Source organism: Gambusia affinis, linkage group LG05, assembly GCF_019740435.1.
Source record: "Gambusia affinis linkage group LG05, SWU_Gaff_1.0, whole genome shotgun sequence".
Classification (NCBI taxonomy): Eukaryota; Metazoa; Chordata; class Actinopteri; order Cyprinodontiformes; family Poeciliidae; genus Gambusia; species Gambusia affinis.
Window position 1 is genome coordinate 24,081,026 of NC_057872.1, and position 12,426 is coordinate 24,093,451.

General features: G+C 39.0%; 1 protein-coding gene across 4 annotated transcripts in view; it reads left to right on the plus strand.

Moving 5' to 3' along the window:
- LOC122830627 (raftlin-like) overlaps positions 1 to 12,426 on the plus strand; it is a 192,332-nt gene that overhangs the window by 77,026 nt on the left and 102,880 nt on the right. For all 4 annotated transcript variants that reach the window (XM_044116136.1, XM_044116137.1, XM_044116134.1 and 1 more), the window contains exon 2: positions 523 to 704. In XM_044116136.1, the coding sequence (XP_043972071.1) occupies positions 557 to 704 (148 nt within the window). In that variant the 5' untranslated portion in view covers positions 523 to 556. The remainder of the gene's footprint in view (positions 1 to 522; positions 705 to 12,426) is intronic.

Genomic DNA, 12,426 nt, shown 5'->3' on the forward strand with positions numbered 1-12,426 from the left:
TTCTATTAATACCATAATTATACACTATGCAATGTTTGCCACATGAAATCCCAAAGACACACACTGAAATTTGAAACTGTAATGTGAGAAAATGGGGAAATGTTCAGAGTGTGAATACTTTTGCTTGGTATGTATGGTTTGGAGGCAGCACTGAAAAAAGAGAGAAGGTGAAGATAAAACTTTTAGATTTTTGTTAGAAGTAATCAAAATTGACAGTCACTTGCTGACTGCTCAGATGCTCAAAACACTTCTAATGGGTCATCTCTGGTTCGCTTGGAGATAATGTTGGAGAGATTAATCTAAGACATATAGAGGATGAACAATAGATATGCAATACAAAACATGTTGGGGAGGAAAAAGAGAGACATAAAGAAAGTGGATATGTTGAGTGTTGTTGTGACAGAGAAAGATTTTAGGGATGGGGTGAGATGGAGCTGTGAGGACTCCCAAATGTGGAAAAAAACATAAATGTTTGATGCAGATCTTTGTTGAACAACTTCTGTTATTTGTTCTTGTGTTCAGCTGCATCTGCATAGGACTAACAAACTGTGGAGCCATGGGCTGCGGACTGCGAAAGATGAAACCGGCGTCAGACGAGAACAGTCCGGGAAAGATTTACTCCACTCTCAAGAGACCACAAGTGGAGACCAAGGTGGGCGTGGCCTATACATACCGGTACCTGGACTTCCTGATTGGCAAAGACGGTAAGCTCTACAATTTACTTTTATCGATTCCCTGCAGATAATTTCCACGTCTTCCCCTAATGTCCACAGAGAGAAAATGAACTCTCCAGAGCTTCCAATGTTATCGATCTGTTATCCTTACATCCTCATAAAGCAGATACATTACTGTCACTTTACTCTGGCAGGTGGTAAAAATGTGAGTAGGTGCTCTTTCGAGGGTTGTGCTGATTCACGTTACTTCACAATAGAGCAACAGAGAGAGAATGGTAACTCTGCTGGGCAATATCTTCACTTTATGCAGTGTTTGGACTTATTCAACTAATGCCACATCCGGTATGATTAATTTGACCTCTGAAAATGCCACTACACCAAATCCCCAGGAGAAAAAAACATTAAGGACAGAAGAGATCTGTGTCTCATGGAGTAAGAGCATGCTGGCTATAATTTTCATCACAATTTTCTCATAATGACAGAGTGTTAATTAGTGCTTGTTGCCTGTATGGCAGCATCTATTATAATTTCACTCCTGACAGTTAGTCAGTCATGATTTGTGCTAATGATATAGAACTTTCCAGACCAATTTGTGTCAAACCTCCAGCTGGCGGCCGTATATAATGCGTTCCAGAGTCTATCCTGCTATGGCAGGGGATGCAAACGAACTAAATGGACATCACCTAATTGTTTGCAAGGTGTGTTGTTTAAGGTCAGAAATTTCATCTTGAGAAAATTGTGATTAGTGGTTGGTTTTATAAAGCAGCTAAAGATATTCTGAAGGCTTCCTTGTAGAACATGAACGTGTGACACCTCCCTTCACAAAAGTATCCAACTAGTTACAAAGAAAAGGAGCCTGTCGAGTCTAATGTGCTTCTTCCTCTCTCCCATCAGAGGTGTTTTTAAGATGGAAGGTGGCCATTTTTTCTGACAAGGAGAATTGGTATTGTTTGGAAAGGAGCACTCATGGGTTCCTGTGAAGAATTCACTCAACTTTGTGGATTAAGCTTGATTAAATTATTTGAAAGGTTGAATTGTTTCAGGAGAAGAAAAACAACTGTTTTTGGTCAAAATTATGTAAAGATTTGATTGTGGCGACAAACTAAAGAAGTGAATAGAGAGAACAAACAAACGTGGCTTCAAATACAAAATGTTTTTAAAAGCTTAGAACACTTTTAGCAAAGTTTGCATAGCAAATAAGTAGAAAAGGCACAAATAGAAACAATGCAATATGGTTAAAATACATTAGATGCCTTCTATTAATATGTTTGCAAAATAACTAATTACCTAGATGTTTCATTCAAACATAAAACTCCAAATGGAAACTCCAGGCAGGATAAGAATGCAGGAAATAGTCTGAAAACAAAAATATTGCAAGGTTACTGCATAATTTGTAATTAATGGATTTGTTGTTTTTCCAGAATTTTCAATTTAAATTAATATTTTATTGTTTCTCACTATTTGACCTGGTAGTGCTGAAGCATGGTCTTGAACATGCAAGACTCAGAAGGTGTTTAACCATTTTGTCAGTCTTCATGCAGAAATGCTGCTCCTGTTATATTTCTGCAAACTGCTTGCTGAAATGAAATCCACTCTTGGATAATTTTAGTTGCAAATTGAAAATACACCCAGAACTCCTCGGTACTATTGAATACAAGACGTATTTCTGAGATTCAAAAGCTGTAGCAACATTTGAACTCAGACTATCTGATGATACTCAGATGGTACTCAGTGTCGGACAGTAAACTTCTTCACTAGAACCAGCGTTCACATTTCACATCGAACCGTTTTGTATACGACACCAAGTTGATAAGGTTGAGAGTTGGCATAACCAGTTACAAGCATTGGCTTGACTGCCATTATCTGCTAGTATGCATTAGGATTGTGGGAAATGAAGGAATTTGTCACAAGAAAAGTAGGGAGTCGGTGTGCTCGAATATGAAATCTCAAATGTGGAGTCATGTATTATGCCCAAAACACCTGAGTTTAAGGAAGCCTTTAGTGTGCTTTTTGTCTTTATGTCAGCTGTGTGATTGACTGACGACCTGTACAGGCTGTACCTCACTTTTAACTCGCTGACAACTCAGATAGAGTTCAGCCCCCAAGGTCCATGAATAGGATTAGGCAGGTATAGAAGATGGATGGATTGATAAACACACCATTCTCCTGTCCCTCTCTGATTATCCTTTATTACGGAAGACAGAAAGCCTGCTGGAGTAAAGTCTGGGGTAATATAGGTTTAGGCAAGGTATTAGAGTGAGATTAGGGTTAAACATATAATGGAGGTCACCAAGGCTGAGGTAACTTAATGGGAAATAAATGCACCAGGTGGAGGAGGAGCCTGACTGGTATATATAGCCATAGCTCAGTTATTTCTGGCCCCAAGAGTTACGGCTGAAGTGGTGCTGGGTGGGGGTTGGGTGGAGGTTTGTTGTGGGGATGAGGGGTGCCACAGGAAGCAGGGAGATGTAGTGTGTTGTGTGCTCATCCTGACAGTTGATTAGTCTCCATTACTTTGCGAGGCGGACGAGGTGGATGGATGAAGGAGCCGAGGAACGTCCGGGGGGCCAGACATCCCCTGGGACCTGACATGAGGGCGGGGCACAGATTGGTGCCTCATTATAACAGTGTGTGTGTGTGATTCATGGCCATTTTTTTTATTATTAGCCTCAATAATGGTGGGGGTTCAGACCTTATAGTAATCAGCTTCCTTTTAGCCACAGCCAGTCTATATTTCCTTCTTTGTTACGTGTGTGTTTGCTGGCTTCCCACTGGAGCACATTAAATTAAAGAAATATGTATGTACATGTGGCCCCAGAGTGTGAAATATTTCATGCATTCAGCAGATTTTCAGGTTGAAGGGTTAGTGTGTAACTTGTGGCTGTAATTACTCTGTACCATGTACCAAAGTGAAGGTACTGATTCATGTGTCTGATTTTTTTCTTCAGGAAACCTGTAAAATATTTAAGCACATTCAAAGATTATGAATAGAAAAACAGGCAGTGGTAGCTACTGTAGAGCTGGAGGGCCATTGTGAATACTATGTGAATACTGACTTACACATAGTTAGCTAAAGACAGATCCCTAGTTGATTATTTTTATATTTTGGGTGATTAAATTTACTTTTGTGTCAAATAATAAATTGCATTGCTTTAGGATACCATGTCGACTAATCAATATGTTCATCCTCCATTATAATAGGAGAAACTAAAATGTTTCCTGTATGTTATGATGCTTCTGATCATGCAAATTGTTTTGGCTCATTTTATTTAATTTTTTATCTTTATTGTTATCTACAAAGTAAGGACTGCCACTGTCTTTCTGCTGCTAGAATTCATTTGCATGTTGTACATAAACTCTGGAGAAAGTTTGTGGCTGCATGACAGTGTCCCAAGTGAACAATTATCTTTTCTTCTCTCACAGCATTTACGAAGTTATGGATGATGTTGTTGTGGCTGTGATGTAAAGTAGCCATCTACTCCTTTCAAACGTGCAGCTTACTGGCCGAAACCAAAAGTGTGTAAATAGCCAAATAAAGCCGGTATTTTAATCAGCTGTGAGTTTTACCTCCCCAAAAACCTCAATTGTCTGACAGTCAGATTTACTCTATCAACAAGTTGAATTCAAACACAATGTTTGCCATTTTAAAACATCCAGAGCTGCTATTTAAAATATGGAATGGTTTCTTCATGACTTCAACTAGTATATTCTGTAAATTTCCCAAAAGTCACTATTTTCTCCGAAGTTGAAGGGTGATTATTTTTCTACTTTTCTGCCTAGGGGACTTGTTCTTGGTTTTGCCACGGCATGTCACATTTGCTCATAAAGAGCAAAAATATCTCTCTAAATGTAAAGAAGCAGCAGAACTCTGCCTCAACATATTTCACAAGAAATGTTTTGTTTCCCGTTTTCCTCACAAACTGCAGAGTGCACCCACATGATGCTGGGTTCACTCCACTTCTGCACCATGAATAATGTTTGCTGTAATTGCTCGCCACAGAATTAGATCATAGCACGGCTGCTGCTGTTGCCATCGCCACAGTGTCCCCGCAGGTTAGTCACCAGTCGCCAAATGTACAAAAATAACACCTTTCAGCACAGAAACACTGATGAGAGACGAGGTAAATTGGTGAAGAGCTGCGTGTAATAAACCTGTTCTGAATATCAGCGTGGGTCCTCCAACGAGCTGCTGTTCAGTTTCAAGGCCATCCTGATTCAACCTTTCAACTCCTAAAAAACACAGGAAAAAAACAAAACACGGAGTTTGTTTGATATTGAGATCATGACCCCACAGGGAGTCTAGGAAGCGCTCGGCTGTTTCCGTGTTAGATGATGTGGAAAGCGACCATTTCACTCTAAATACAAGCTCTGCCGACTCTGGGATGTTATTTTCCATGATGTGATTTTCTGATGTTTAAAACGCCAGGAGGAATTGAAACATTGCAAACTTGCTCAATATGCAGGATGTCTGTAGCTCCGTACGCACGGGGAATACTGCAAAAATAAAGATGTTGCCTTGGACATGGATGCCGGTTAGGACGCGCTCACACACGGATCCAGATCCAGGCACACACAGAGTTTGATATCATCTCAGGAACGAGACACCTCATTTATATGCAAAGCCCCCGGAGCCCCGAGTCCCCTTGTTAATATGAGCTGTAGCAGTGGTGGCAGGTGACTGAGAAGCCCCCCATCCATCCCAATCCTCCGTCTATTATTCCTCTTAAACGTAAGACTGAGCTGCAGGAAGGGTCAGCAGGAACGACAAGCGGCAGAGTTGCTTTTCCGAGGGGAGATTAGTTGCTGGATGGTGGGGAAGCCCAGATTTATCCTCCGGCTCCTCAGCTTGAAAGGTGGAATTGAATCACAGTTATTGAAGGGGAGAATGACATTGAAGACTGAATTCACGGTCATGTGGTTTTTACATTAGATTTCCATTATAGCTCCAGTGCACAAGGTTTGGCTCTGCAGCTGGAGTAAAAACATGATTTTAGGTTAGATGCAGCCAAACTGAGCAGAATATAAACTAAGCAGTGATTTTGGTTGGATAAAACAATGGATTAGAACCAATATTAGGGTTGTTTTTATTTATTTTACCGATTTGCAATAGCTATGATGCTTTGCATACACCTTGGATTTTTCTCTAACTTTTTTTGTCTTGTGACACAAACAGAGGTTTGACATGTTTTACACGTTGTCCCACACTTCTTAACAATTGAGTAAATTCTTTCTCATTTCTGTTAAATCTCTCAATAGTCTTTACTTTATGTAATTCATTTGATGTTTATCACCATGATTATGAAAATAAAAGAAGCATATTAATATTTTTCAGTATTAACCCACTCTGAATTTTATTACGGTATATGTTGTTACCTAATAAGTCTGAGTTTTATGAAAAACTTTTTTTTTATTAAAATTCTTCCAGACTTTCTGTAGGTGTTTCAAAGATTTTCTTACACTATTTGAATTTTAAATTATTTTCTGCCCAGCAGCATGTACCTGAAGGTTGCAAAGTGTTCAGTGTTTTGTTAAAGGAACAACCTAAGACTGAATAACTTTAAGAGAAAATCTGACTTTGTTTCTAAAGTAACGGTGATTGTTGAATCAAATGTCCCCCATTTTTTAAAAAGTGGACACTGACCCACTTTTTTGTCAAAATATATCTACCCATTTCCTGCACTCAGAGAAATGAAGTTTATTCATTCCTCATTGGAGCTTTTATGACCCACATCATTAAAAATTAAATATTATAATTTCTGCCCTTAGCCTCCTTTATCTTTGGTTGGTTCAATCTGACTCATTCTCTGTGCTGTTATTGTAGGTCAGACAGTAAACAGCCAAGAATAGAAAACTTTATCCAAAGCAATAAGTGAAGAAGATTCAATGGAGCTTTTAACTGCAGATGTTCAGTGTTCCTGCAAAAGCCAGCTGTGCTACAGCACTTAAACAAGAGAAAAAATAAACTTATTCTTTCTGTATAAACATCTTAATCTTTCAGCTGCTTAAAATCAATTATTGGATGGTGATTTTTATAGAAAACTAGGGCTGCAAATTTCTCTTTATCAATATCGTTGTATGAAATATGAATATTGAAAAGAACTGCTTGGACTCCGTAGGTAATTAATAATTTTCTGGGTTTGAATCTTGGCTTTGGGTCTTTCTGCATGGAGTTTCCAGGTTCTCCATTGCATGCATGGATTCTCTCTGGGTACTCCGGCTTTCTTCCACTATCCAAAAGCATCCCTCTAGATTGGACTTCTATATAGATATTCTTATTATTTTCAAAATCACTTAAAGCAGTTACAATGTAATAAAAAAAATAAATGTTTGAGTGTTTGTTAAATTAAGCAGAAGGATGAAGATTTGAATTAATCTTTCACAGCAATTCTGTGTTTTGTTTTGACTTCAAGCAGATTTATAAATTGAATTAGACTTGGGGTGAAATCTGACATGGAAATAGAACAAACATTAATTGTGAAGCTCTGTGCTTCACAGGCGGCAATGTGTAAATGTGCATTAAAATGGAATACCAAGGCAATGGTGCAAATTTAGGTTAGTACAATCTCTCGGTTCAATCTACACTCAGCTGGACTCTAAATGACTTGGATTTTATCTCAGATTCCTCCAGCAAAATAGCGCAGACTGGTTGTTTACTGACACAGATGTAACGGCAGCGTTTTAGGCGTTTGACAGGGCCGGATCTCAGCAGGCTCAACAGCTGCAACTGCTGACAAAGTTCTGAGCAACAGGAAACACAGATTTTCTGCCCGGCTCCTTCCTCTTTCCCTTCTGCTCAGCAGTATGTTTAAGATAAGCTCATTTTGTCATGTTTTCAAATGTGCTGTGTTTGTGAACGAAATGTAATTTTGCTCACACAGAGAGATGTCTTTGCCATGATTTGATTCAGGCTGTTTGGTTCTGAAAGCAATGCGGGTTTCGCAGCTGCGTGCCAGTTTTTATTGGAAATAAGATAAAGGGTCAGAAGGATGGAAGAATATAAAGCGGGAGCGCAGGTGCAAAACAGCAAATAAGATTCAGAGACACTTTTGGATGTGTTGAGCATTTGTTTTCTGAAATCCTTCAAGATGTCTGAGATTCCAGTCATAACTGGGATTTCTTAATAACGCTTATCGTCAGTCCCTCTGCATCAACATAACAACACACCCTGGGACGATGTGGGTTTTTAATTCTGAGATCTAAACTTTGCATTCTCGGTCGGGAATCTACGTCATTAGATGATTAACTGAGTGTCATGAGTAGAGAGGAAATGAAGGGAGAGCGATTTAAGCCACAATAGGAAGTGTTTGTGGTGTGTGTGTGTGTAGAAATGTACTCGTGTGACATTGTCTGCACACTCTTGTCTCGGTGCTTGTCGGTTTGTCTTGCGTTTAGGTTTGTTTGTACTTCTGCTGCATTTCATCCAGCCTTCCTGCTTGTTTCATCCTCTAACATGGGCTGTAGGCCTAACATGCTGTTTTTTCTCCACCTGCCTGACAGAAAATACGCCTGAGCGCCCCCTCAAAGCTTTATTGGCTCTTATTGCCCTCTCACTCAGATCCAATATGCCAGTATTGATTGTGTCGAAATGCAATCAGGGTCTCCACAGCAGAAGAGCAAACAGTCTAAATTTAACAAAACACCTCCGCCGGTCTGCAGCTTGCCCCTGAAAGCACCTCCCATAGAGGAACAAATGTATTTATGTGTGTGTGATAGGGTAGAGGATCTTTCTCAACTATTTTTAGATGCCAAGAAGCCTGAGAGGCGGCAAAAAGTGGATATACAGGAAGTGACCTCAGCTTTGAACTCCCTTCCTGCCAAGTGGACAAAGGAAAATATGTTTTAAGGTTCAGCCTCAGATCTCAGAGGGGTAACACTATTAAGCAAGGTCAAACCATATAGAGTTTGCTCATGTTTACTGCTGGACAATACCTAAAACTCCTCAGAGGAATAACGGCAGCTACGACAACAACTCTGATCCTAACTCAGTTTTTCCACCTTGGATCTCTTTGTTCTTCCATGCTAAAGCGAGGGGATTCACACGCCATTTGTCACATCTTCTAAAGGAATTACACAAACACTTTGTTCACAGGAATAGCAGGTTGCATGAAGAGAGAAGTGTGAAGAATGTAGAAATTATAACAGATAAACTGCTGCTTTGAAACAAGAAGAATGTCGCAGAAAATGGTGTGAAAGATGTAAGCTAACACTTGCCTGGGGCCATGGCTGTCAACTGAAAAAAGGTGAACAGCGTCCTCTGGGTGAGGAGCCACTCTCCGCCTCAGGTGGAGGAGTTCGAGAGTCTTAGTGTCCTGTTCACTTGCGGACGTAGGATGGAGTGGGAGATGGAGAGATTGTGCTGCTCTTGTGTGTTGTGGTGAAGAAAAAAGATGAAACAAAAATCTAAGCTTTCAATTTAAAAGTTTGTTCACCTTCCAACCCTGAAACACCTTTGTGAAATATGGATCACAGAGATTTCTTTGAATGCATTTCTTTTGAAGGTGGTTTGAATGGACAAACACCAACAAAAACGCTTTAAGGAATTACTTTGTTAGTTATTTGTTAGTCATAAATGGTTGTTGACAAGAAGTACAATGTAATTATGTATTTCTGTTCTCTATTGTGCAACAACTACTAAAATGTTACTTTTGTCCAAGTCTGTGAAAAAAATAAATAGTGCTCTTCACTGGTACGTTTCTGTAGTGCCTACTTATAGCACTACGGAACAAGGTTACATTATTTAAGTGTGGTTAAGATGTAGCTGCCTAAAGCTTTTTATTAAATAATTGTTAATCAGTAAATTGTTCAATGACAAACATCTTTGACACAAATTTTTTTATTTCCTCTTCAACAAAATTGGCAAGTATAATCTCCTCCTTCAGATGTGAGATGATGAATAAATCTTTTGACATTTTTTATATGATCACAAAGTTTCATTGATTTGGGGAAAGCAAAGACGTTATAACTGGATAAAGGGACCAAAAACATAAACAGTCTTGATGCTGCGAGAAAAAGCCTGCTTGACATTTTTCCAGGGTTTGGAAATTATTTTATGAGCATAAGAGGTTCAACAATTTTTTTCATCTCATAAACGTGTCACACAATCTCTCAGCCAAAATGAAAACAAGCCATCATTGAAACCAAATCTCATAGATTCCTCCCAACGTGAAAATGTGCAAAATGACACTACCAGCTCTCCTGTAATTTTGTAGACAGAAAAAAAGCTTGGAGAATACTTTAAAAATCTTATGACTGTTAATGATAACGACACTGAATATACTGTTTGTGCTCTTCTTCGCTGTGGTGAGACACATTATCATATTTTGATCAGCCTGAATTTGTTCCACCTGTAAAACTGTCCTTTTCAGAGCAGCTCATGCAACCTTGGAGACTCTGATTATGATTTGCATGATTGGAAAAAAATGAATTTTTTTGTCTAGACAACCACAACATCCTTGTAAACAGAAATGACTCATGGCACTAAATTGCTTGTTTTTCACCTGGCATTAATCACTTTTATGAGAGAAAGTGTCTTTTTCTGTTAGCAGTTATCTGAAAACGAAATCAAAGCCTTCATTTAAAAAAAAATATAGATAGTCCCTGCCAACAAAACAAAGGTTGATTCTTGATTAGGTTTGGTGCATTCACAGGAGCGTTTCCATTAAGACTGTCAATAACACAACACACTGTATGTGTGGTATCGAATAGCCATGCTGTGTTCTCAGTGGGAACACAATTTGCAGTCAATCACTCTACTGCGAGAAAGATTATTCACAAGTGGAAAACATTTAAGTCAGTCGACAATCTTCTCCGGAGTGAATATCCCAGCAAGTTACCAGCAAGTTCAGACCTTTAACTGCTTAGAGAAATGGAAAAAAGCACCATGTTAGTCTAAACCAGGCTTTTGGTATCCTATTAAATGTTAAAGTTCACTTGAGCACAATCAGAACATAAATGGCTTATTTTTAAAGGTTATATCAGAAATTCTCTCTTTTTATAAAGCGAATTATGTATTTTCAATTACATGTTTTGGTTTCACAGTCCCTGTGACACGTCAACACCAGGGTTAGAGAAAAGCAAACATCCTACCAGCTGAAATAACTTATGACAACTATCAATCATGGCTGGTGAAGGTGAGATTGTCTGCACTTATTTCTCAGCTGGAAGCCTTATAGACAATGAATGTGTCAAAACAATTAACCTTTCTGCACATTAAAGTATTAACAAGAAATTTGAAGCCGTCCACATTGAACCATCAACAAGAGAATTATTCCCAAAAAACAGTGAAACAGGGGATAGGTTATTTCTGAGGATTTGAGACATAATTGAAATAATTAGAGATCAATGCAATGAGGTTTTTTTTGAAGATTAAGGTGTGTTTTCATTTTATTATGACCGTATATTAATGTGAAAGAAACAGTTCTGATGTCAGATTTTGTTACAAGTCGGTAAGCGTTTATTGAAGACTGACAGGTAATAAATAACTTTGACTGACCGACTGACTGGGTGGGTATTTATTTCCCGTCATGAACCTTTCAGATATAAAATAAAGTGCTTGATAAGCAGGTCTGCGTCCTTCAAACAGCCTTCTAAAAATTCACATAACATCAAATATCTATGTGGCAAAAATTGCAAACTGAAAAAACGCAGACCTGAGGAAAACATCACTGGTTAGCATCTTTTTTCCTGTCGTTTTGCGGCTGGAGGAATTGGTGGATACCTTTTACTCCAGGTTCATATTATAAGCATGTGTCTGTTTACACGTTAAAAAAAGAGAGTGATTTAGAGAAATTATGTTTTTTTTGTTGTTTGGTCTTGTCCATGTTCCAGCGTCTATTCCCACTTCTATTAACCAGTTCCAGCTCCCTGCTTCAGACCTTCTGATGTTCCCCGCACCCTTCCCAGTGGATGTTAGTAACCGGGCGCCAAGCATTTATCAAAAGCATATTTGAAATTCACTCTAGTTTGACCGATTTGGCATGTAGGTTTCCTATTTCTGCAGCACCACCCCTCTGTTAGCCCCAGACTCTCAGCTCCCCTGTTAAGAGTCACAGCGTCAATGAGAAACAAGATGCACTTTTGTTCATGTATTTCACAAATGGATTGGAAAATTCTGAGAAAATCCAGTTCAAATTGTTCTATTTCACTCAGAATGTGGAGTGACAGAGTCAGATTGAAACAGGAGACGAGTAGGACCTGCTTCTGTTTCCAACTCGTCCCATCAAGGGGCGGCAGTCATAAACAAGGTGCTGATTGGGGTCGATTAGCGCGCACATTACGGTGTGATTGCACTAACACCCACGTGGGCATGCAGAAAGCGATTTGTGAGTGTGATGAATTTGCAGTGATGGAGGAGAGATGAGGGAAAAGCAATCAGAGTTCATCATCCCCAGCTGCAACATGGAGGGAGAATTCTCTATTCTTCTCTGATGAGGCCAATAGTCTCCTGATGAGCTAGACCCGATACTTTATGATTATATGTGTACACAAGGTGCTGCAGCGAGGGAATAAGCTTATTTTCACATTTGGCTGTGTGACATTTACTGTAAGTCTGAAAGTGCATCCTCTTGATTTAGATATTTTATGTCTTAGGTCATATTTAATAATGGTCCGATTCTCACAAGGCTGAAAAATTGGTTACATCAAAACTATAAAACCACTAGAGATAAAGACACAATTTAAAATGTGTGAAAAAAGCAAAACAAAAACTTAAAGCCGTTTTCTGTATGGCTCATGTTTTAGATGTTTTTTTCAG